This window comes from Notolabrus celidotus, chromosome 11 (assembly GCF_009762535.1).
Source record: "Notolabrus celidotus isolate fNotCel1 chromosome 11, fNotCel1.pri, whole genome shotgun sequence".
Lineage (NCBI taxonomy): Eukaryota > Metazoa > Chordata > Actinopteri > Labriformes > Labridae > Notolabrus > Notolabrus celidotus.
Genome location: NC_048282.1, coordinates 36,488,511 through 36,512,410, shown reverse-complemented (window position 1 = coordinate 36,512,410; position 23,900 = coordinate 36,488,511). Strand labels below are relative to the sequence as shown.

The window sequence follows — 23,900 nt, the reverse complement described above, 5'->3', positions numbered from 1 at the left end:
ATTAATAAATGACAATCACATGACCCTGCTTCCTGTGTTTGTGTGTGACTACTCACAGAGATGTCCTCCATAGACTTGTTGACGTTGCTCAGCTGAGCCCAGGCCATGGAGCTGGCGTTCAGATTGCTCAGCTGACCGGCGACGGAGCGGAAGTTCTCCTCCATCTTGTCCAGATCCTCCAGCAGGACGATGACGCAGCTGTCACAGGCTGCAGACAAATAAAACACAGAAACATATAAGACGCCCTAATTCAATTTGTGCATTGACTCTGGGAAATACTTCATGTGTGCCTGACTTACGTTCACAGTGCATGCCGTGGTGCTCCTCTACAGGTACGCTGTGTTTCTGGGAGCAGCTGTCGCACTGTTTCCCCGTCATGCCGTCAGGACAGTGACACTCTCCTGAGCGGGGGTCACAGTGACCTCTGCAGTCGCACTCTGGAGAGACAGAGGGATCAAACACGACATAAAGGTCAATGTTATGAAATAAAAATGAAATTTGAATCGTAGAGGAAGCTATGATGACATGACTGTAAACACAGGGGTACTGTTTGGACCATAACACCTCTAAGTCTGCAGTTAGAAGCAGATAATGTGTGTCTTGTTTAGGATGGAAAGATGCTGAATGAACGGTTCAAAGAAATACTAAAATTTAACTACGCCATGCGTTCACTCACTCCTGCACCCGTCGGGTCCGTAGTTCCAGTGTCCAGGAGCGCACTGTCTGCAGCTCGGCCCGTTGACTCCAGGCTGACAGGCGCACTGACCGCTCTGAGGGTCACACGGCTGCACGAGAGCCGCCGAGGCCTCACAGTCGCACTCACGACAGCCGGAGCACGAGTCAAAGCCGAACGAGCCGTCCTGAGAAAAACACACGAGTGTGATGAAGATGAAGGAGACAGATTGTAGTTTGCTAAATTTGTCTGTTTGTTAAAAACAAGAACTGCAGAAGATTCTGGCGCTGCATTGAAAGTTAAAATAACTCACCACACAGCGGTCACACAGCGGTCCTGTGACTCCTGGTTTGCAGAGACACTGTCCGGTGTGAGGGTCACATGACTCAGAGCCACATGGAGAACAGCTGCATTCTGGGTAAAGAAAACACAGCTCTTTAACTTTCTGACACATCTTGTAACAGCTTCACCTCACAAGTACAACAAGAAGAGTTTGGAAAAAAGAAACTAAATCAAAAGGTGCTTTTCAACCAGAAGTACAAATAAGTTTTAGTTCCAGGAACTAAATGGTTCCTGGGTGTTTCCACTGAGTCCTGAAGACCTGCAAAGATTATGCAAATAAGGCCAGTGATGAATTGAGAAGCTATAAAAGTAACTGCACTTCACGGCCAGACCAGTAGAGGGCAGTAAGAAAAAGGCGAAGGCCATTCAGCAGAGATGACTCCATAGAAGGAGACAGACAGTCCGGTATCATTATGAGCGACAACATGGTTAGCCTGTTAGCATGAAGGAGATTCCTATTGTGCTGTTTTAGATCAAGTAGATGGTTTTGGGAAATCAATATAAACTCTCAAGACAAAGTGGATTCAAAACACCTGAAATACTCAACTTAAAGGAGAAGACAGAATTTAAAAACCATGTCACAGATCGACCGGTGTTCCAGTTTAAAGAGCGACCCTGTTAACTGAAGACTCTCAGCCGGATGCATCCCTCATAAACGTCTTTAGACGATCATTAAATATCTGATGAGGATATTTTGAAATCTTAATAAAAACTAAACTAGTTTGAATTCCCAGGAACTCCCTCTGTGTTTCAACAGCTATGTAAACTCCACAAACACTGACACGTTCAGCTGAAGGTCTCCAGTTTACAGGGTCACTTTTAAAACCGGAACACCGGGAGGAGAGACGCATTCACGGTGGGCTGAGAGAAGACTACTGTTACAAGCTGCTAAATCAAGAGAATCACAGCTTCTTCTTTTGAAAAGTACACACACATACAAAAAAGATAGAATAAATAAAAACTAATGAAAGAAAGAGAAATCAAGAGAATCACAGATGGAAAACACAATGACTGTGAATGGTTTTTGGAAAAAATTGAGAAAAAAAAAAAACTGAGAAAAAAACTGAAGAAAAAATTTTGAACAAAATATTTTGAGAAAAAAAATTGAAAAAAAAATTTTGAAAAAAAAATTGAAAAAAAAAATTTTAAAAAAAATTTGAAAAAAAAAATTTGAAAAAAAAATTTGAAAAAAAATTTGCCAAATTTTTTTTTGACAAAAAATATTTCATAAAAAATGTTTTGACAAAAAAAATTTTGACATTTTTTTTTTAAAGAAAATAAAAATTGACAAAAAAAATTGACAAAAAAGTTGACCCTGTCGAAAAAAAATAATTTTCCTCAAACTTGAAATTGTGCTCCAAAAGCAGAAAAACATGAAATAAAGTGAAAATTTTGTGCCTGCGGTTAAAAACATGGAAAAAGCAAAGAATGAATCAACACAAACACTGACACGTTCAGCTGAAGGTCTCCAGTTTACAGGGTCACTTTAAAAACCGGAACACCGTAATTCTGAATCTGGACTCACTGGTGCAGTTCTTGGCGTTGATGGCGTCGCCGTAGTAACCAGCAGCGCAGATATCACAGTGAGGCCCGGTCGTGTCGTGCATGCAGCTCAGGCACTCTCCGGTCAGCGGGTGACAGTCGGTGAACAGCATGTTGGGGTCGGTGTTACCGTGACAGTGACACAGCTGGCACCTGCTGCCCAGGACCATGGGGTTGCCGTAGTATCCGGGGGCACACCTGTGTTAAGAGCATAGGTTTGAAGATGTTAGCTCTTTAAATCAGGAGTTTGAGGACCCAGAGTGTGATGAGTCAGTCCATCTTACCTTTCACAGTGTGGTCCAGCGTAACCGGGCATACACAGACACTGCATCCGGTCTGTTTTCTGCACACAACCCTCTGCAAAACTACAGAGAGAGAGAGAGAGAGAGAGAACAACAAGGAGGTGTTATCAGGCATGGTTTAAAGAGAAACGACAGGTACTGTGAGAACCAGGAGGAGGAGGGGGAGAGGAGGAGGAGAGGAAAGGAGATGGGAGGAGAGGAGAGGAGGAGAGGAGAAGGGGGATAGGAGGAGGAGGAGAGGAGATGAGGAGGAGATGAGGAGGAGAGGGGAGGAAAGGAAAGGAGAGGGGAGGAAAGGAGAGGGACGGAGGAGAGGAGCAGGAGAGGAGGAGGAAAGGATAGGAGGAATAGAGGAGGAGGAGAGGAGAGGGAAGGAGAGGAGGAGGAGGAGGAGAGGGGAGGAGAGGAGGAGGAGAGGAAAGGAGAGGGGAGGAGAGGAGGAGATGAGGAGGAGGAGGAGGAGAGGAGGAGTGAAGGAGGGGGAGGGGGGAGGAGAGGAGGGGGAGGAGGAGAGGAAAGGAAAGGGGAGGAGAGGAAGAGGAGAGGGGAGGAGAGGAAAGGAGAGGGGAGGAGAAGAAAGGAGATAGGAGGTGAGGAGGAGGAAGAGGAGCAGGAGGAGGTGGAGAGGGGAAGAGAGGAAAGGAGAGGGTAGGATAGGAGGAGGAGGAGGAGGAGAGTAAGGAGGAGGAGGAGAGAAGATGAGGGGGAGGGGGAGGAGAGGAGATGAGGACCAGAGGAAAAGAGAGGGGAGGAGAGGAAAGGAGATAGGAGGTGAGAAGGAGGCGGAGGAGCAGGAGGAGGTGGAGAGGGGAAGAGAGGAAAGGAGAGAGTAGGATAGGAGGAGGAGGAGGAGGAGAGAAGATGAGGGGGAGGGGGAGGAGAGGAGATGAGGAGGAGGTGGAGGAGGAAAGGAGGAGGAAAGGAGGAGGAGAGGAGAAGGAGAGGAGATGAGGAGGAAAGGATAGGAGGAGGAGAGTGGAGGAGGAGGAGGAGGAGAGTGTACTGACTTGTTGGATGGAGTCCTCAGAGGACAGGGACAACTGGAGCAGGACACCGCCTGCCCGTCCAGCGTGTTGTTCCCGAGGAATCCTCCCTGACACTTCTCACAGTGATCCCCTGCTGTGTTGTGTTGGCAGTCCTAAAAGCAGACAGACAATGACTCATTCAGAAAGAGGAGATTAATACTAAGAGGGAAAGTGATGTTTATGTTGTGAATGATTCTTACCAGACAGATTCCTGATCCGTCCAGGCAGCGGTCTGAGTGTCCGTGACAGTTACAGGGGACACATTTACCCAGGAACAGGCCGATAGTGTCTCTGTAGTAACCCGGAGCACATTCCTGACACGAGTCGCCCAGGTAGTTAGCGGGACACATGCAGATCTCCACGTTGTTGGCGTGGCGTCCAGAGGGCAGGTTCTCGGCCCCCTCCAGCACAGCGCCCCGGACCGACACAGAGTGAGCGGACTGGGAGTGAAGGGCCCGGATTTGCAGGGACTCCAGACCCACCAGAACCATCATTAGCTCCTCACGGGACACAGAGTTACCGGTCTGAGCGTGACGGAAACTTCCCTGTGGTGGAGAGACGAGCACAGAGATGTCAGGTGTTTTCCTTTTGATCCCACAGCAGCTCAGGTTCAGGTGTTTAGAAAGCTGCACATGAAATACTGCACACTGACAGACTCAGATAACATCAACCAAAGACTGCAACATCTGTCCAACTAATCATTATGGAGCTCTAGTGCTCAGTTTAACTTTCAATCAAAGCTTCAGGAATGAAAATAATATTTCCCTGCGGTGACTGATATCTTCAAATCATGACAACAATAAAACCCATCCGACGTGTTGCAGCCGGCCTGCGTCGTGTTTTGCTTTTCAGAGTTTGGCTTCTGACATAAATCTTCTGGCTCGCACCTCAAACGATCCACGAGGGCTTAGAAGGTGGATTTACCTCAACCATGTGAACTATCCCCAGGTGAGGCTCCTCAGGTGAGGAGTACTCTCTCTCCATGAACACCAGGGTCATCTGGTTACCCTGCAGGGACACAAAATCAGAGGACACCATCAGAGACATGTGTGTAGTCATTTAAGAGAGAGTGTGTACGCTTTGTTTTGTTCTTATAATATGAGAGAGGTTCAATCTTAATGAAAAAGACACAGACGATAAGATTCCTTGGCATCTCCATCAAACATCAAAATATTTAATTAACGCATTTCACTATAAAATGATGTGTTATTTACCTGATAAAAGTGTTAGTGTGGATGTTATTTTCTAGTCAAGTTATAAAGGTAGCTGGTTCATATATATATATATATATAAAATATGTAACGCTATGTAAAGTAACCCAATTGTAAAGTAACCAATTGTAAAGTAACCAATTGTAAAGTAACCCAATATAAAGTAACGTAAAGTAACGCAATGGAACGGAACGCAACATACTGTTAAATAACGCAATGGAACGTAAAGTAATGGAACGTAAAGTAATGCTACATAATGCAACGTAAAGTAACGCAACGTAAAGTAACGCAACGTAAAGTAACGCGACGTAAAGTAATACAACTTAAAGTAATGCAACTTAAAGTAACGTAACGTAAAGTAACGTAACATAAAGTAACGCAGCGTAAAGTAACGCAACTTAAAGTAACGCAACGTAAAGTAACGCAACGTAAAGTAACGCAACGTAAAGTAACGCAATGTAAAGTAACGCAACGTAAAGTAACGCAACGTAAAGTAACGCAACGTAAAGTAACGCAACGTAAAGTGACACAACGTAAAGTGACGCAACGTAAAGTAACGCAACGTTAAGTAACGTAAAGTTACGAAACGTATCGCAAAGTAATGTAACGTAAAGTAATGTAAAATAACGCAACGTAAAGTAACGTAAAATAACGCAACGGAAAGTAACGTAAAGTAACATAACGTAAAGTAATGTAAAATAAAGTAACGTAAAGTAATGCTACGTAAAGTAATGCTAAAGTAGCGCAACGTAGCGCAACGTGAAGTAGCGCAACGTAAAGTAGCGCAACATTACGCAACGTAAAGTAACGCAACGTAAAGTAATACAACTTAAAGTAACGCAACGTAAAGTGAGGTAAAGTAACGTAACGTATCGCAAAGTAATGTAACGTAAAGTAACGCAATGTAAAGTAACGTAAAATAATGTAACGTAAAGTAACATAACGTAAAGTAACATAACGTAAAGTAACATAACGTAAAGTAACATAATGTAAAGTAACGTAAAGTAACGTAAAGTAACGTAAAGTAACATAACGTAAAGTAAATTAAAATAAAGTAACGTAAAGTAATGTAAAGTAATGTAAAGTAACGTAACATAAGTATTGTAAAGTAGCGTAAAGTAAGGTAACGGACACAGTCGTGCTGTATTGTATCGTACAGTATTGTAACGTAGTGTAACATAATCGGTCTTACTGTTTTGTATCATATAGTTTGTGTCGTGATGTAATGTTACGTATCGTATTGTAGAATAAAGCAACACAACGTTAGGTAACCAGTTGAGCTGTGTTGTATCGTAACATGTTGTCTCGCGTCTTAATGTAACATTTTGTTTTTCATGATATTATCGTTTTAAATATTGAAGTGTCCCACGAGGTAGTTTCAGAAGTTTTCCTTCAGAGGGACACGTTTTATTCTGAGTTCATTTCAGAGCCTCAACATTTTCTCTTTTATATCTGCAGAGAATTTAAATCCCTCCTTCTTCTACCAGAGCAGATTTTTATCTGTCTTTCCATACGAGTAAACATTTCTTCTCTCACCACCTCAGAGCATGTTTTATATGAAAGTAGGTTACACTGATATCTGTGTCTGTGTAATTTGTACCTTGAGAATGATATCAGGCCTGGAGGCTTCTGCTGGCAGAGACAGCACGTCTCCTCTCATGGTCTGGGTGTGGAGACGATACCTCAGGTAACCCCCATAGGATGAGACCTGGAGAAACAGGGATGCACGGTGGAGACAATCAGACACTTCAGAATCAGAATTTTTTACAAGGATGTAAGACAGGAACATCACAGACAGAGACATGTGAGGGCTTTAATCTTCTGCTACTGCATCTTAATCCAGACAACAATGGATTACATTCAGACTGTACGAGGCCGGGGAGAGATAAAGTGTCTTCATTTCTGAGGCGTGCAGGTTCTGGCAGCGCTGACATTTGAAGCTTGTTTGTGGAGCGTTACAAAATAAAACATCGGCCTGAATCGCATGAAGGCTGTCGATTGAAACACCAGACCAAACACTCATTCATATCTGAACACCTCGTCTGAGCCGAGGGATAAAGACGACGGATACTCCTGTCTGTCTCTCCGCCTGGTTTGTGAAATGTAGGCGTGTGTGCAACACTTTTTACTGACGTCTATTCCTCAATTTGAAGCTGGGAATACTTCTGTTTCTTGTGTTTTGACCCTCAAAACTTTTCCTTGTTTCTCTAGTTTGGAAAAGTTCAAGGATTTCTTTGTGCTGAGTCATTCAAGCCAAGAAATGTTGGACCCTGACCTGGAAATGATGACTCACAGAAACCCTGGACCAATGCAGACTTTGTATAATCCAATCAGGGAGGTGTTTGCAATTATTCAATCTTTATTTTGCATCTGAATCACATGAAGCAACGTCTTGGAGAGCACTGGAAACATCTTCTGCATGATTACTGATTCATTTTGTTTTAACAGCACCTGATCACTTCCACAGAAGACTCCAGGTCGTGTCTCATTTGTTATTTCTATCACTGAAGAGTTCGATGTGTAATGAAAACATTCAAACTGACTCACCAAAAAGTAACACCTGTGACAGTCTAACATCAGCTCATGCAGGATGTACTCAGAGTTTAGCGTTTGAAGTTTGTGCAAACATCTCAGCTGTCCTCTCTCACCTTGTCTCCCAGGTAAGTCTTCGGAGCGTGCCAGTGCAGGTCCTGGTAGACGTCCGGCACATCGCTGAGGTCGGCTTCAACGAGGTCCTGACCAGGATACACAACGACGGGGACTTCCTGTTTGTCTGCTCCGAGGAGAACCCAGCCCTCCATGTTCATGATCTGCAGGAGAGGAGACAAGAATGAAGTCATGACCCTCTTAGATTTAGATATCTGAGCTTTGTTTTTCTACCTTTTGAAAGCATATTTTCAGCATGACAGAGACTTCTTCTCTCCTCGCTGCATCTTAAGGTTAAGAATGTTTAGCATGCATCACCAGGATCTCAAATAGCACAAGAGTCCTGCAAGCACACATGCAATAAGGTGATACAGTCAAGTTTAAGAGTACCTCAGTGCGTCTCTTTTCAGAGCTGCGGCAGCGGTCTGTGGCTCCGAAGCAGAAGCAGCTGGTGCATCCTTTTGGGTTAGTCGGGTCCAAGTGGAACGTACCGACTCTGCACTGGTCGCAGCGAGAACCCTGAACGTTCTCCTGCAGGAGGACGACACACAGGAGGTGAGGAAACAGTGAGAGTGCACGGGGGGAAGACATGTAGGCCGTGTGTGTGTGTGTGTGTTTGAGTGTGTGAGGGCTTACCTTGCAGAGACACTGTCCCGTGAAGGAGTCACACACTTCCTCCTCTGTTCCCGCCTCGTTGCAGTCACACAGCCGGCAGTTGGGGTAACCGTAAAACCCGGGAGCGCAGCGGTCACACTGACGGCCGACCACGTTGTTCTTACATCTGGAAAGAAAGCGTGCTCATTAAAACACCTTTACAATCCCTGGATTCAATTCAAAATAACTTTATTCAACTGTCAGGGACAAACACAAACAAGGAGAGGACAAATCAGTTCAACATATCCATCTGTCAGAGTATGTTTGCATAAAAATGACCATAAATAAACAGTGACCTTTGACCTCTATGTGTCAAAACATGCTTCAATCCTGCAGCAGATTAAAGCTTTACTGCTTCAAATGATCCGTCAAAGATCGCTGATTGATTGTAAATATTTCCATTCGCTGAAGAGAAACACTGGCATCTGACTCTGTGTGTGTGTGTGTGTGTGTGTGTGTGTGTGTGTGTGTGTGTGTGTGTGTGTGTGTGTGTGTGTGTGTGTGTGTGTGTGTGTGTGTGTTAATGCCAGGTATTGGAATCCAAAGTGATAAGAGCCTGTAGGGTAAAAAAACTCTTCAAGCTTTACATCCTCGTCTTGCCCGGACAAGGCTGGCACATTCCTTTTTAGTGTGTGTGTGTGTGTGTGTGTGTGTGTGTGTGTGTGTGTGTGTGTGTGTGTGTGTGTGTGTGTGTGTGTGAGTGCGTGTGTGTGTGTTTAGGAATGATGGTGTTTTGAGATATGTAGCAGCAAGAAGCAAAACAGTCTAAAAAAAAAAGCAGAGAAAGTGAACTCTGAACTACATCTTCATCTTTTTTGATTAAAAGTTGATCAAACTTTGAAAAGTCTGACTCAGTATGCTCTCTAATGTATCGCCAAACAGGGATAAATTAAGGTTTTGACACGGAGCTTCAATGAAAATGTGAGATATGCATGAAGTCAGTGAGAGTTTGCACAACAGACTGTATAATAAACGGACGTAGCATCTGTGACGTCACCCATCTGTTCCTGAAGCTGATCATCGGCGGGTGTCATATTTGAAATGCTGAACTCAACATAACTTCTCTTGAGGTAGTGTGAGGTAAAGAGGCGGGCCTTTATCCTTTTTGCTAACAGCTGCAGTGTTCCCGCCTGTCAATCAAGTCAGCCACGCCCTTATTTGGGCAAAACTCTGAAGTTTAATATCTTCAAAAATAATGAGTAATATAAAAGTTCCCCCCCCACACAGTGTGTGTCTTTAGAGAAATGAGCTCTTCAGCCCTAAACTGTTTTTTGATCCAGGCTGTAAACATGTTTATTTCTGCTGTAAAGATCGTCTTCTTTGAATGGGTGTGTATGTGGTTTCATGTGTTTCTGCAGCCAGCCTCTAGTGGACGCTAGAGGAACTGCAGTTTTTAACACTTCTGCATGGGCTTCATATTTGAAGACCGGAGGTTGCCACTTGGTTTGTACCCCTCACTTGTTGCAGGTAAGCATTGCTTGTATTTCCATAGATTGGAGGATATATCACAGATTTTGAATGTCTGACGGTACACCACTAACATTTTCATCTCCTCATCGTCCCCTTAAGGGAAACAAATGTACATTCTTCCTAGTTTTTATTATCTGTGATGTATTTAAAGCTGCTGTGAGGAACTTTTAGCTTGTATCGATTCTGGCGCCCCCTTGTGGACAAAGTGATACCTCTTATCTCTTGTCCTGTACATGCAAAATAATTGTCTTAAGGCAATAACCTCATCCTGTTGTCTTTTAACCTTTAGACTTATCTTACAATGTGATTATTTGCAATGAAAACAGCCAAAAAAGGGTGTTTCTAAAGCGAGATGTCAATCATCTGTTCTGACACCTACCCCCTCAGAGCAGTTTTAGACATTAAAATGACAACAGAGAAAGTATCAGTGTTGTTGTAGATGGTCTTGTTTGCTTTTGAGGGTCATAAAGAGGCATCAGTATCAGTTTCAGCCTGTTTCTCAGCCAGTTAAAAACTCCTCACAGGGCCTTTAAGCTCCTCACCATCTCGTCTTTGTCATGGAGAAAGATTGTTACCAACATATGTCTGTTTCAACTGGAAGTTTTGTATCTTTGTCTTCTGAAAAAGTGACTTCCTGGAGTTTTATAATCAGGACGACAAGCAGCAGAGACTTTAAGGATCAAAAACTATCGATCCAGAGCTGACAGTCTGCAGAAAAGTGTCCGTGATGCTGCAGTGAAATGGGTAAAAGCTGTGATTTGGACTCAAAGTCACATGCATTATCCCCCTCTCCTACTCTCATGCTTCTCTTTCATCTCTTTCAGTCATGCTTTACATTTTTCCACATGTTCTAATGCAAGTTTATATTTTTACTGTGCAGCAAACTTTATCTGCTGTGCAATGTGTGCTGCTTCTTACTTGATTGCATGTTTTGCTTTGGGAATGTGGATGCCTAAATGTCATGCACTTCTGCACATGTCCTATTCCACATCCAAACAACACTCCTTAAATCCTGAATTAAAGCTGCAGGAGTATTTCCAAAGAGCAACATTATAATGATTTAAACGATCAGAGGAGGAAGACAGATGAGGCCGAGGACAGACGGTTGTTTTAATGCTGCCAGTCTTCAGGAGAACCGGAGCTGCTGCTGCTGCTGCAGCTTCTTCAGAAACCCAGACAAGAGTTGGCACGTTCAGCCGGCCAAACACGGAGACTCAACCCAGAGAGAGAGCCGGAGCCAAGATCGTGTCAGGAGACAAACGGGCGAGAATAAACTGCCTTTTTAGGAATCTTCAGACTCGGGCCTGACATCTAAGGGCTGAACCTGCTGAACTCAGAAGTTTCTTATGTGTTACACAGCGGAGCCAGAGTGGGCTCAAACCCAGAAGGTGGAGAAAGAACTTAAATAATTGGAGGTTTCATATTTGTGTCAGAAACAATACCACATGGTTCAAATTAAAGCCAATCCTCTTTTTGTCCTCAGACTTCTTTTTAAGTGATAAAGCTTCTTGCTTCTCTATTGGCCAGCCACCACTGGTACTCTCTTTTCTGGGATAAGTCAAATATTGCCTTTAACTTCTGTACAGCTGCATAAAAAGACACTCCGAGGAGTCGGCTGTTTTCTTTCCTTTGGTTAACTCCAATTAAATCAGGAGTCAAAGGAATGAAACTTTGCTTCTTCATGTAGTGATAAAGCTAGCTGATAATGAAGAGAACACCAAGCCAGTATTTCTCTGTGGCTCAATCCTCTCGCTCACTCCTGGATCCAAAAAACAGGACGTTAAAGCCAGAACTTAAGGCTCCAAATGCAATCACAGAGGAAACATGTACAGGTTAGAATCTTGTCTCTCTGTCGTACCTGCACTGTCCGCTTTCCGTATCGCAGCTTGTATCTGGGGTGACGACGCCAGGTCGGGAGCAGTTGCAGACCTCACAGCCCACCACCGGGTGGCAGCCAAACGTCTGCGGCTCACACTCCGTGCACTCTGGACGGACGGTCCTCGGAGGGCAGATACAGTAACCGGTGACGGGTTCACATAACCTCGTACCGCAGTTACAGGCTGGAGGAGAGACGAGGAGAGATGGTTTGTTAGAGATGCTTCAAAAGGACCAACACGAGCTGCTTCTGCAAGTGTTTGACTTCACTACATCTTTAAAGGTGACATATCACGCTTTTTTCATCAACATATATTGGTCTAAGAGGTCCCCAAAACATGTCTTTAAAGTTTATGCTCAAAAAACACTTTGAAATCAGATTTTGGTCTGCCTGAAAAACCCTCTTCTTCAGTCCTCCTCAGAACAGTCTGTTTTCTCTCTGACCACGCCCCCTCAGGAAGTGGGTGTGGCCTCGGCTCTCCAGCACGTTGATCTAATGTTTACATGTTGGCTGAATATACACGGCTGCTCACAGACCCGCGTTACTTCAACCCTCTGAATCTGATCCAGAATCTGATCCTGACGGAGAGGCGCCTGCAGCAGGACCTTTCTGAAGGATTGGTCACAGATTTAGTGTTTCTTGTTGTTTTATTTATCAGTATGTCGACGTGTGTCTTGGTACACAGCTACCAACATGTAGCTATGTGGCTATGCTAACTAGAGCTAGCACTTATCCATGATAAATAAAAATCATCCACTAGATCTTCAAATCTGCAGACGTGGGGAGTAAAACCGACCTCTGTCAGAAAGGCAGCAGGACCTTTTCTGAAGGATTGGTCACAGATTTAGTGTTTCTTGTTGTTTTATTTGTCAGTATGTCGACGTGTGTCTTGGTACACTGCTACAGCTACAGCTACGACATGTAGCTATGTAGCTATGCTAACCAGCGCTAGCACTTATCCATGACAAATAAAAATCATCCACTAGATCTTCAAATCTGCAGACGTGGGGAGTAAAACCGACCTTTGTGTTTATTAAGACAGCCTACAACTAGCATGCCTCCCTCCTAAGCTCCTTGTTAGCACACATGTGTGCAGGGAATGAAAAACGGAGGAGGGGTTGAGTTGTATTTTATACAGTCTATGGGCTGAACAAGCTCCGAGCTCTGACTTCCTGTTACAGACCGGATGGCGTTGTGACGTATGAAAAACACTGAAGTCTGAAACGGCTGGTTTCAGCACACATTTACAGAAAGGTGGAGAAATCAGAACAGGGGCAGAATGGATTCTTTTACTTTTCAGGGGGTTTGTAGACAGGGACACATATTTCAGGGAGAGAACCATTAAAAAGTCCATTTTGCATGATATGTCACCTTTAAAAGACCGTTCTGTTTAACCTGCAGGAGGATATCAGTGATTATAGTGTGACTAAAGCTCGTCACTCACGTCTGCAGTTGGGGAATCCCCAGTATCCCGTTGCACACATGGAGCAGTCTCGTCCGATCACGTTGGGCCTGCAGTGGCACTGACCGCCGAAAGGCTCGCATGTGTCGCTCTCAGCTCCGACCTCATGGCAGGCGCACGGCATCGCCCCGTTGTTGAAGTACGCCGACAGAGAAACGGCCGAGCCGAGGCAGAACGGAGAGGCGGTGGATGGACTGAAAGAGGAAGAGAGAGAGTTGTTTTATTCTCACTGATGAGGAAATCATGAATGTTTCTGACAGGATGTGACAGAAATATCATGGCAGTTATGAAGCAATTTTTTTTCTCCAAGCTGGCTCTAGACGCTATTTTTGATCATGCAGACATTTCAAAAGCAGTCTTTTTTTTGCTCTGAATATTTTTTCTGCAGGTTTGGTTCGTGCTCAGACACTGACTTGATGAAGAAGCTGTTTTGGCCGCAGTTGCTGATGAAGTCGTAAGATTTATCCAGAGGTTCCTCGTTCAGGTAGCTGGAGCTGTAGCTCGCCTCGGGAACGACCAGCACGTAATCCTGCAGAGACACACGACACGTGAGACCAGAAAAAGACGTCTTTGTTTCTGAGATTACAAACTCAAAGTTGACAGACTTCTAATTCAGATTACCAGAAGCAGAAAATAATCTGTGAGATGTAAACACTCTCATTATCTGTATTTTATGTTTAAACACTCAAGATTGATCAGCAGCTAATGGAGTCAAGAGAACACACAGATCTTGGCAGCTTTGAAGAGCATAAACTGGAACAAGTTTCAACTCCTATTTAAGGCTTTAATCATAATTAGTCAAGTTTTTATTCCCTGTTGTAACTCCACTGAAGCAGAAGCACAACACAAACTCTACAAGTGAAACAAGTAAAAGCAGGGATACAAGGTGGAAGACTAGAAACCACATCTGCAGAAGATGCTTCAACAAGTGAGACTCCAGAGGGACAAACATGAGGATGAAAGAGAGGAGAGGAATTAAAGCTCACCAGCCACAGCGTCCTCCCAGCAGGAATCTGCACGGTGAGGAAGACCTCGTGGTCCGTCACGTCCAGGATGATCTGGTTCTCAGAGATCAGGACGTTACGACAGCCGTACGCGTGAGGACAGAAGGAGGCGTTGGCGTTGCCTGATGAACAGAACAATTCATGAGTTTAAATATATACTCTATACACACGTTGTTTCTTATCCTCATTGTTCTGTGTTTACTTTATGACGTGTTGTAGCTTATTATTATTTTTTATTTGTATTATCTATTATTTTATTTTGATTATTGTGACTATTAATAGTATAATTATTATTATTTCTTTTCTTATCTATTTTTATTTTGGTTCATTTAAATTATTTTGTATTACTATTATCTGTATTATTCCTTTTTTGAATCATTTTTATATCTTATATTTTTTTATTTTATTTTGATTAAAATTATACTTTTCTTTTCTTCTCCTTATTTTTGTTTTATTTTACAATTATAATTTTTTTATTTTAATTTATATTTTATTTTATTACTATTATAATTTTTAATCTAATTAATCATAATTTTTTTCTAATTATTTTTCATTTATTTATCTAGTTATTTTTATTTTAAAGTCATTTGTTATGTGTACATGTCTGGGAATTAAATACCTTTTTATATACATGTCATTTTATAATGTGTGTTCCTGTATAGTCTGTATACGTCTCCTGCACTATTTTATGGAGAGTGCTAAATACTTTTCTTCTTTATTTTTCAATCTTTGATTTTTCTATCTTATCATTTATTTTTCTCTTGCATCCTTTAAAATAAAAAAACGGTGTTAGCTCTCTCACCTTGCCAGATTCGTCCCCCGTTGATGTAGACCTGCACGGGATAGGTGGGGTGGTGAGGCTGGTGGTAGTGGAGGATGAAGACGTAACGCCCGAGAGCGTGGACACGAGTGGAGTACACCGCTGCATTCTGGGTAAAAGAAACAGAAAGACAAGAGTAAGACGTTGAGTTGTGTAATAATCTCAGTCAAGCACTCCAACAGCTCACTGCAGCTAAGATGGACTCGTCTCGTTCCTCTCATGGTACCTCAGGAGATGATTCAGTACATGCAGTTATCTCACATCTGCCGGATTTCAGACTTAAACATCTGTTTCTTTAGACCCATAAACTTTGCATGCTGCAGTCTCTTCATGTTTCTTCTGCACTCCCAGAGAAAAGCTCAGAGGTGATTTTTGCAGAGAACAGAGTTTTACCTTAACCTGATACACTTCACAATCTAAATGTAAGTGTAAAATATGATGGAGTGACTGAATAAAGTATCATAGGAACATTGCACGGACTAATTGGACTAAAGAGATGGAGTAAAACGTCTGCATGGAAAGCAAAAAGCTGCAAACAAACCCATGATGATGCAAAAGTCAAATAAAGTCCCTCAGTGTCTGTACCTGAACTGAGTCCAGCCTGACGTGGTCGCCGTTATCCGCTCCGTGTGGCGGTCTATCTCCTCCTGACCAGGGCGCCTCGTCGCTCTGATAGAGCGGCAGAGGAGGAGCGGCTGCAGGGGAGGCCAGGATGGGCTCCTGCATGGAGGAGCCCTGACCCTCCTTCAGGACCAGAGAGTCTGACGGGGTCTGGAAGCGTGAGGGGACGCAGGAGGAACTACAGACAGAGACAGAGATGAGGTTTGTGATGTTGAATACTTCTTAAGAGTGTTTGTAGCAGCAGAGTTTGACTCTTCTTTACCTGTCAGGTGCAAACTGTCCGTGAGTGCTGATGCAGTGGACTTTGGGTTCAACATACTCCATGCTGAACTGGTCTTTGGGCACCAGGTACACTTTGTGCTGCAGACAGAGAGGGAACACACATCATTAAAAGCTCCCGTGAGGAGGTGAAGGTCGTGTCATGTGATGCAGGAGCTTCTTTTCTCACCAGGAAGAAGCTGGCGCGGTCGGAGATGAGCTGGATCTCTGGGTCAGCGGGGAGCGAGAGGACGGCCACTCTGTTCTGATCGTCGATGGCTACGACTCGGCACAGGAAGCTACAAACACACACACGCAAACAGAGCGATTAGGAGGTGTTGACAGACTTAATAAAGAGCGGACTGCGACAGCAAACTGTGAAGCAGCTGAGTCCACAATCAGAGGTTTACATCCTCCTCTGAGTGAGGGAGGACAGATGGTTTCAAGCTCCTGTCTGCTGCTCATAATCACATCCATGCAGCTCCTTTTAGATCCTTATTTTCCATAACATCCTCACTCATCCACAATGAGAGAGACACATAGATGCTCTTAAAGCTTCACCTGTATTTGCAGTGCAGCAGGGTGATGCTGTGCTGGTGCGCTCTGGATCCCGGCGTGTTCACAGCCACAGTCAGAGTTTGTGGTATTTCCTCCTCGCTGGAATACTCCACGACCAGGACGTATTCACCCGGAGACGAGAGGCGACCTCGAAGCTCGATGCTGATCTGAAGCAGAGAAGAAGAAAGGATGTAGATGAATAGATGAATAGATGTGACTTAAGTTCAGGACGGGTGATGTTTTAACGGAGAGGTGTGTGTTCTTACATCGTGCCCGCTACAGACGGCCATTTCGGGGTGGCGCGGGGTGACCTTCTCAGACGGGCAGGGGCGAGGGAGGTGGTTGTCGTGGACACAGGTGGCGTCGTTTCCAGAGATGGAGGGGAAGGAGTCCAAAGAGAGATACCTGTACAGCAGACAGCTACACAAACACACAGAGAGAGAGAGAGGGAATTAAAGCATGCATGTTCTTGAAAATAAGATTCTTTTTCTATCTCTGGGGAATCATTTCAGACTTTAACTCAGAGTAAGAATAAAGCTGGGGATTATATCCAGATCTGATCAGATTTAGGTGAAAGGATTTTGTCTAATCTTTGAAGACATGTTGATAACTTCTTTGTCTTTAATTTGCTGAGGAGATTTATGCAACTGCAAACTGATTGGAAATGTGGGACAAAAAGCAAGCCTGCAAAGATAGCAACCCTACCAGAACATCTGAAGCTCACTTGCACATTTTATTACTTTGTTTAATCTCTACAGAAGCTGAAAGAGAAGAAGAAGGTCAGTTTTTTTTTTAGATAGAGCTGCTAATAAACCTAAAGCAGTTTCCACTCCTGCAGAAAATCTGTCCCTCTGTTACTTAATCTGGCTTGAGGACAGCAGGTTTATTTTCAAAGAGGAGGAAAAGTATTCAGAGTCTGGTGTTTCAGGTTCCTCACACTGAATTGAATCAGGAACCTGGATGAGTGTTTTGGTTTGCAGAAGTTGCAGGACGCCAATTGCATGTCTCTACCAGCGAATCCCTACTTGAGAGACTCCATCTCCAAATGACAAAAACTATCATGCAGGATGTTTTGTTTTCACTTCTGTGTCATCCATCTTTATTCCCAATCAACGGGGAAAGGTATTTTGATTGCATTTCTATCAGGAGGAGGTAAAAAAAAAAAACATGTGGTGTCATATTAGAGTCAGATATCAGGGAGGTGTTTTAAGTTTAAAGCATGTGTCACTGTGAACCAGCTGGCTGAAGTGTTGTGGACTCAGTTAGCTCTCCATGTGCTCTTTTTGGAGGGAGATCAATGCACAACAGCAGCCAGTACGGACGCAGAGGTTGAGGACTTGTTGCAGGACTATAACCCATCATTAGATTTGTAGAACTTATTATGTATAGAGCAACTGTAATGACTGAATTTACCCCCCGTGGAATAAATAAAGTATTTCTGATTCTGATTCTGATAATGTCATGTATGCCTCTGTGTGTTCTGTAGCCATGCAATACTTTAGATTGTATGAATTAAGTTCCTGTGGAGGATATGATTTAGGGAGGAAAAAATGCAACTTTGTCATCAAAGATCGATCACAGAGGATGCTTTTAATTTGCATCCTCAATCACGATCATGCATATCGTTGCAGCACATGCAGATCTGTCCTCCACTAAAGGAAAGACTTGATGAGTAGTATTTACTTCTGGTTGGGATCGTCCACGGAGCTGTAGCTGCAGGGTTCAGTCACTCTGATCTGCAGGATGGGAGCTTCGTAGTACGCACTGGGCAGCAGAACCAGGTAATCCTGCAGAAGCAGAGCATGAGGTCAGTTTTAGGGTTGTTAATGGAGGTGTGGCGGATTGAATTTCATCCTCTCAGGTCATTATGGTTAGAAAGAGATCTGTAGTGTGTGATTGTCTCACCAGCAGGATTCCCTCGGCCTCTATGACCACGGTCCAGGTTCCCGGGTTCAGGACAAACGGCTCCACGAAGTTGTTCTGGGGGACGTTGACGAAAGTGGGCTCCACGCTGGGAGAGAAGACGATCTGCTTGGACTGCTCTGAGCCTGGAAAACACACGCACACATCAGAGGAGTGAGTTTCAGACACTTAGATCCAGATTCAGTCAAACAGCAGCTTCTATTAAACACACACACACACACATCTCCTCTTTAACACACACTCAAAAACACTCTCACGTGATTGGTGGAGACCTACCTTGCAGGTTGCCCTGATAGGCTGTTATTTTACCATTGGCGGTGGCGCCCTCAGTGTTTACATATCTGAGGATGAAGCGAGCCAGATTGACGTCTTCCTGGCTCACATAAACCTGAAGCTTCACTGCGGTCTAAGGGGACAGAGGGAGGAAGAGGAGGAGGAGGAGGAGGAGGAGGAGGAGGGGAGTGTGGAGGGTGAAAGATGTGAGTCCTCAGTCTAAGTCCCTGAGCTCTGCACTGATCTGTGGCCCTGCAGGTGAGAAGAGGGGGATCGGAGGCCGCCACCAACGACAGAAGATCCCTCTGTCATCTTTGAGATGTGAGAGGAACGACGAGAGGAAGAGGAGCAGATTTCCACTCAGGAGTTTAGCTGTGTTCAGAGTTAATGATGATGTTTGTGTTTGTTAAGAAGGATTCAAATGAAGGGAGGAGATCTTGGTATGAAAATCCTCGCAGGAATCAAAGAACGACTGAAGACGTTCTCTGCATTATGTTGAATATTCTGCAGCAGCTGAAGCTCTACATTTATTCATGTTTTCATCCGTGCAAATGTGCAACTTTCTCCTCGTTAACTTGTGACCTTTATTTTGAAATATCACTCTTCTCCTGCTCTGTTTTGTTCTTTTATTGTCGTACTTCAAAGTCAGGGCTGCAACAAATAGAAACGTGACTTTTTGCTCATAAAGAAGTTTTTTTAAATGGAGGGAGGAGATCTGGGTTAGAAAATCCTCAAGGTATTCAAAGAAAGACCGAAGATTTTCCTTTCAATTTCCTGCACATTACAAATGTTTGAAGTGTTTGCTGTGTTCCATGCTTTAAATTTAGCATGATTTGTAGGATGCAAAGTGGGAAACATTTACATATCTTTGTCTGTTTTTCTCTTGGTGCAAATGTGCAACTTTCTCCTCATAAAATTGTGACCTTTATTTTGAAATATCACTCTTCTCCTGCTCTGTTTTGTTCTTTTCTTCTACAACAAGCAATCGTACTTGAAAGTGAGGGCTGCAACTAACGAGTGATGAGTAATACAAGACATTTTTGCTTGTAAAGAAGGTTCAAATGAGGGGAGGGGATCTGGGTCAGAAAGTCCTCTTGGATGAAGATGTTCTTTGCATTATGTTGGATATTAGCAGCAGCAGATGATTTGAATCTAGCAAGATGTGTCGGATGCAGAGGGGGAAACGTAAAACTAACTTTTTCTGTTTTCTTTTCTGAGTAAGTTTGCAACTTTCTTCTCACAAACTTGAGACCTTTATTTTGAAATATCGCTCTTCTCCAGCTCTGTTTTGCTCATATTGCTGCAACTAAAGAGTAAAATTGTGACATTTTTGCTTGTAAAGAAGGTTTAAATGAAGGGTGGAGATCTGGGTCAGAACGTCCTCAAAGGAATCATAGAACAAGATTTAAAAACAAGATTTAAAAACAAGATTTAAAAACAAATTTTGTCAATTTTTGTCGTGCAAATTTGCAACTTTCTTCTCATAAACTTGTGACCCTTATTTTGAAATATCGCTCTTCTCCAGCTCTGTTTTGCTCATATTGCTGCAACTAAAAAGTAAAATTGTGACATTTTTGCTTGTAAAGAAGGTTTAAATGAGGAGAGGAGATCTGGGTCAGAAAGTCCTCAAAGGAATCATAGAACAAGATTTAAAAACAAGATTTAAAAATAAATGTTGTCTATTTTTTTCTTGTAAATTTGCAACTTTCTCCTCATAAACTTGTGACCTTTATTTTGAAATATCACTCTTCTCCTGCTCTGTTTTGTTCTTTTCTTCTACAATAAGCAATCATACTTGAAAGTGAGGGCTGCAACTAACGAGTGATGAGTAAATCAAGACATTTTTATGCATGTTAAGAAGGTTCAAATGAGGGGAGGAGATCTGGGTCAGAAAGTCCTCTTGGGTGAAGATGTTCTTTGCATTATGTTGAATATTAGCAGCAGCAGATGATTTTAATTTAGCAAGATGTGTCGGATGCAGAGGGGGAAACATAAAACTAACTTTTTCTGTTTTCCTTTCTGAGTTTGCAACTTTCTTCTCAAGGACTTGAGACCTTTATTTTGAAATATCGCTCTTCTCCAGCTCTGTTTTGCTCATATTGCTGCAACTAAAGAGTAAAATCATGACATTTTTGCTTGTAAAGAAGGTTTAAATGAGGAGAGGAGATCTGGGTCATAAAGTCCTCAAAGGAATCATAGAACAAGATTTAAAAACAAGATTTAAAAACAAGATTTAAAAACAAGGTTTAAAAACAAGATTTAAAAACAAGATTTAAAAACAAATTTTGTCAATTTTTGTCGTGCAAATTTGCAACTTTCTTCTCATAAACTTGTGACCCTTATTTTGAAATATCACTCTTCTCCAGCTCTGTTTGGCTCATATTGATGCAACTAAAAAGTAAAATCATGACATTTTTGCTTGTAAAGAAGGTTTAAATGAGAGGAGAGGAGATCTGGGTCAGAAAGTCCTCAAAGGAATCATAGAACAAGATTTAAAAACAAGATTTAAAAAGAAATGTCTATTTTTTTCTTGCAAATTTGCAACTTTCTCCTCATAAACTTGTGACCTTTATTTTGAAATATCACTCTTCTCCATCTCTGTTTTGTTCTTTTCTTCTACAATAAGCAATCGTACTTGAAAGTGAGGGCTGCAACTAACGAGTGATGAGTAAATCAAGTCATTTTTGCTTGTAAAGAAGGTTCAAATGAGGGGAGGAGATCTGGGTCAGAAAGTCCTCTTGGATGAAGATGTTCTTTGCATTATGTTGAATATTAGCAGCAGCAGATGATTTGAATTTAGCAAGATGTGTCGGATGCAGAGGGGGAAACGTAAAACTAACTTTTTCTGTTTTCCTTTCTGAGTAAGTTTGCAACTTTCTTCTCACAAACTTGAGACCTTTATTTTGAAATATCTCTCTTCTCCAGCTCTGTTTTGCTCATATTGCTGCAACTAAAGAGTAAAATCGTGACATTTTTGCTTGTTAAGAAGGTTTAAATGAGGAGAGGAGATCTGGGTCAGAAAGTCCTCAAAGGAATCATAGAACAAGATTTAAAAACAAGATTTAAAAACAAGATTTAAAAACAAGATTTAAAAACAAATTTTGTCAATTTTTGTCGTGCAAATTTGCAACTTTCTTCTCATAAACTTGTGACCTTTATTTTGAAATATCGCTCTTCTCCAGCTCTGTTTTGCTCATATTGCTGCAACTAAAAAGTAAAATTGTGACATTTTTGCTTGTAAAGAAGGTTTAAATGAGGAGAGGAGATCTGGGTCAGAACGTCCTCAAAGGAATCATAGAACAAGATTTAAAAACAAGATTTAAAAAGAAATGTTGTCTATTTTTTTCTTGCAAATTTGCAACTTTCTCCTCATAAACTTGTGACCTTTATTTTGAAATATCACTCTTCTCCAGCTCTGTTTTTTTGTCTCCAGTGGCCTGATATGCTGTCATGCTTGAAAGTCAAGGCTGCAACTAACAATACTTTTCAATTTCTTGCACGAAGATCCCTTTTCAAACTAATTCATGAAGTGTTATGATCCTTATAACTGTGCAACATGTTTCTAAATCTTAACTTCATGTCCTCATGTTTTAAATATTCAGTTAACTGTCTTAAGAGGGACGGACACCAGGGAATATTTACATTTAAGGAAACAGTCCTCAAAGGACAAAGTGAAAAAATGACAAAGCTGCAGCTGATGACATTTAGATGAATCCTTGAAGCTCTACGGACAAATTCTGTGATTTAAATTGTTAAACCAAGGAGGTAACTAATCCATAAATAGTCTGAAACTCAAATTTTTGTCTTCAAATGTCTGAACACAGCTGAACTCCTGAGTGAATCTGAAGTTCAGAGGTAAGAGGTGAGGAGGCATCGGCTGCCCGTGACGTGAGGGATGAAGAGGAAGAGTACAGACGGAGGAAGAGGTTGAGATTTATCTTCTATCACTTTCCTTTCCACCCCAGGAAAGAGTGATAGAAGTTGATGAGAGAGGAAGAGGAGGAGTTTAGTCCTTCATTAGCCCCGCCCAGCACTCACAGTTACCACAGTAGTAGTTCCAGCCGTCCTCTATCACCGACACCCGGCCCAGAACATCCGAACCCCCCCAGTTGGCGTATCGCAGCACCACGTGGAAGAGGTCTGGAGAGCTCACCGACACCGACACCAACACTTTGGACTGCACGGAGAGCGGCGAGCAAGGCAGGAGGGAAAAACAGAGGGAAGGAAGAAAGAGAGAGGGAAGAGGTTTGAGGATATAAGTTAAGAAGAGGAAGGAGGAAGAATGATGGGAAGAGAAAGAGAGGAGGAGAGGAGGAGAGAGCACACAGAGAGAGAAACCAAGCCAAAAACCGTCACCAATTAAAGCAACACTAAGTAACACTTCTACCCAGAAATAAAACCAACGATATTCCTCTTTGGATTCATTCTTTTTTGCACAAACATCCAGAGAAGCTCTTTTTAAAATCTGCTTAATCCTTTCATTTCTTACTTTTAGGCAAGCAATTCAAGTTCTGCAAACTTTTGGAGGAGAAAGTTCATCTTAAAGTGTATAATATGTTTAAACGCTGAATTCTTTGGATGCTTCTGTGCAGAAATGAAAGTTCTATCAAAGAGAAATATCCTTTAAAAGTCTCAGTTAGCTGTTCAGATCATGCAGGAGCATAAATGGGCCACAGTCGCAGATATACGTCAGGTATAATAAACATATTCACAGTTTCAATAAGAGAGTTTTTGCATTTTACTGTAGTTTATGTTGGGCAAACAGGTCTGTAACAGAACTAAATCATGACACTATGCATTAATGATTAAAGTCACAGTCAGGTAAAAGTTCCTACCTGGATGGGAGACATCTGAGCGTAACCCCTCCAGCTGAATCCTGGGAACTCCAGCGGACTGTAGCCGAATCGAACCGGCCGACCGTCCAGAGTGGTTCCCTCCTCGATCTCAAACTTCAGACCGTGGAGATCGGGGATGTAATGATCCTTACGAGGTCTGCAGACACAAAGAAGAGGGACTTGATTCGGTTCAAAAGATGCAAACAAATTGATTGCATGATGCATTTTGCACTTCATGGATGCACTCCTGCGATCGGATCCTTGGGGGTGTATTAGTGTTTTCATATTTCCCAGAGAGAATCGTGCAAAGGAAAGATTAAAGCTTCTTTTGAACGTGTTTGTCCTTATCGTTAATCTTCAGATTCACACCACTGTGTCTTAATGCAATCAAATCAAACATCCTGA

General features: G+C 42.6%; 1 protein-coding gene across 1 annotated transcript in view; it reads right to left on the bottom strand.

The window, feature by feature from the left end:
* The window catches only part of lama5 (laminin, alpha 5), a 122,261-nt gene that overhangs the window by 21,325 nt on the left and 77,036 nt on the right, over positions 1-23,900 (bottom strand). Inside the window, exons 7-33 of the mRNA XM_034694911.1 lie at positions 23,496-23,652; positions 22,699-22,837; positions 18,370-18,512; positions 18,148-18,251; positions 16,731-16,884; positions 16,468-16,631; positions 16,097-16,205; positions 15,911-16,008; positions 15,613-15,826; positions 15,010-15,136; positions 14,190-14,329; positions 13,617-13,732; positions 13,186-13,397; positions 11,724-11,925; positions 8,378-8,522; positions 8,132-8,272; positions 7,744-7,905; positions 6,696-6,803; positions 4,809-4,892; positions 4,085-4,429; positions 3,867-3,997; positions 2,842-2,922; positions 2,541-2,755; positions 987-1,087; positions 677-860; positions 300-437; positions 57-208 (exon numbers count right to left, since the gene is read on the bottom strand). Of these exons, the coding sequence (XP_034550802.1) occupies positions 57-208; positions 300-437; positions 677-860; positions 987-1,087; positions 2,541-2,755; positions 2,842-2,922; positions 3,867-3,997; positions 4,085-4,429; positions 4,809-4,892; positions 6,696-6,803; positions 7,744-7,905; positions 8,132-8,272; positions 8,378-8,522; positions 11,724-11,925; positions 13,186-13,397; positions 13,617-13,732; positions 14,190-14,329; positions 15,010-15,136; positions 15,613-15,826; positions 15,911-16,008; positions 16,097-16,205; positions 16,468-16,631; positions 16,731-16,884; positions 18,148-18,251; positions 18,370-18,512; positions 22,699-22,837; positions 23,496-23,652 (4,066 nt within the window). The remainder of the gene's footprint in view (positions 1-56; positions 209-299; positions 438-676; positions 861-986; positions 1,088-2,540; positions 2,756-2,841; positions 2,923-3,866; positions 3,998-4,084; positions 4,430-4,808; positions 4,893-6,695; positions 6,804-7,743; positions 7,906-8,131; positions 8,273-8,377; positions 8,523-11,723; positions 11,926-13,185; positions 13,398-13,616; positions 13,733-14,189; positions 14,330-15,009; positions 15,137-15,612; positions 15,827-15,910; positions 16,009-16,096; positions 16,206-16,467; positions 16,632-16,730; positions 16,885-18,147; positions 18,252-18,369; positions 18,513-22,698; positions 22,838-23,495; positions 23,653-23,900) is intronic.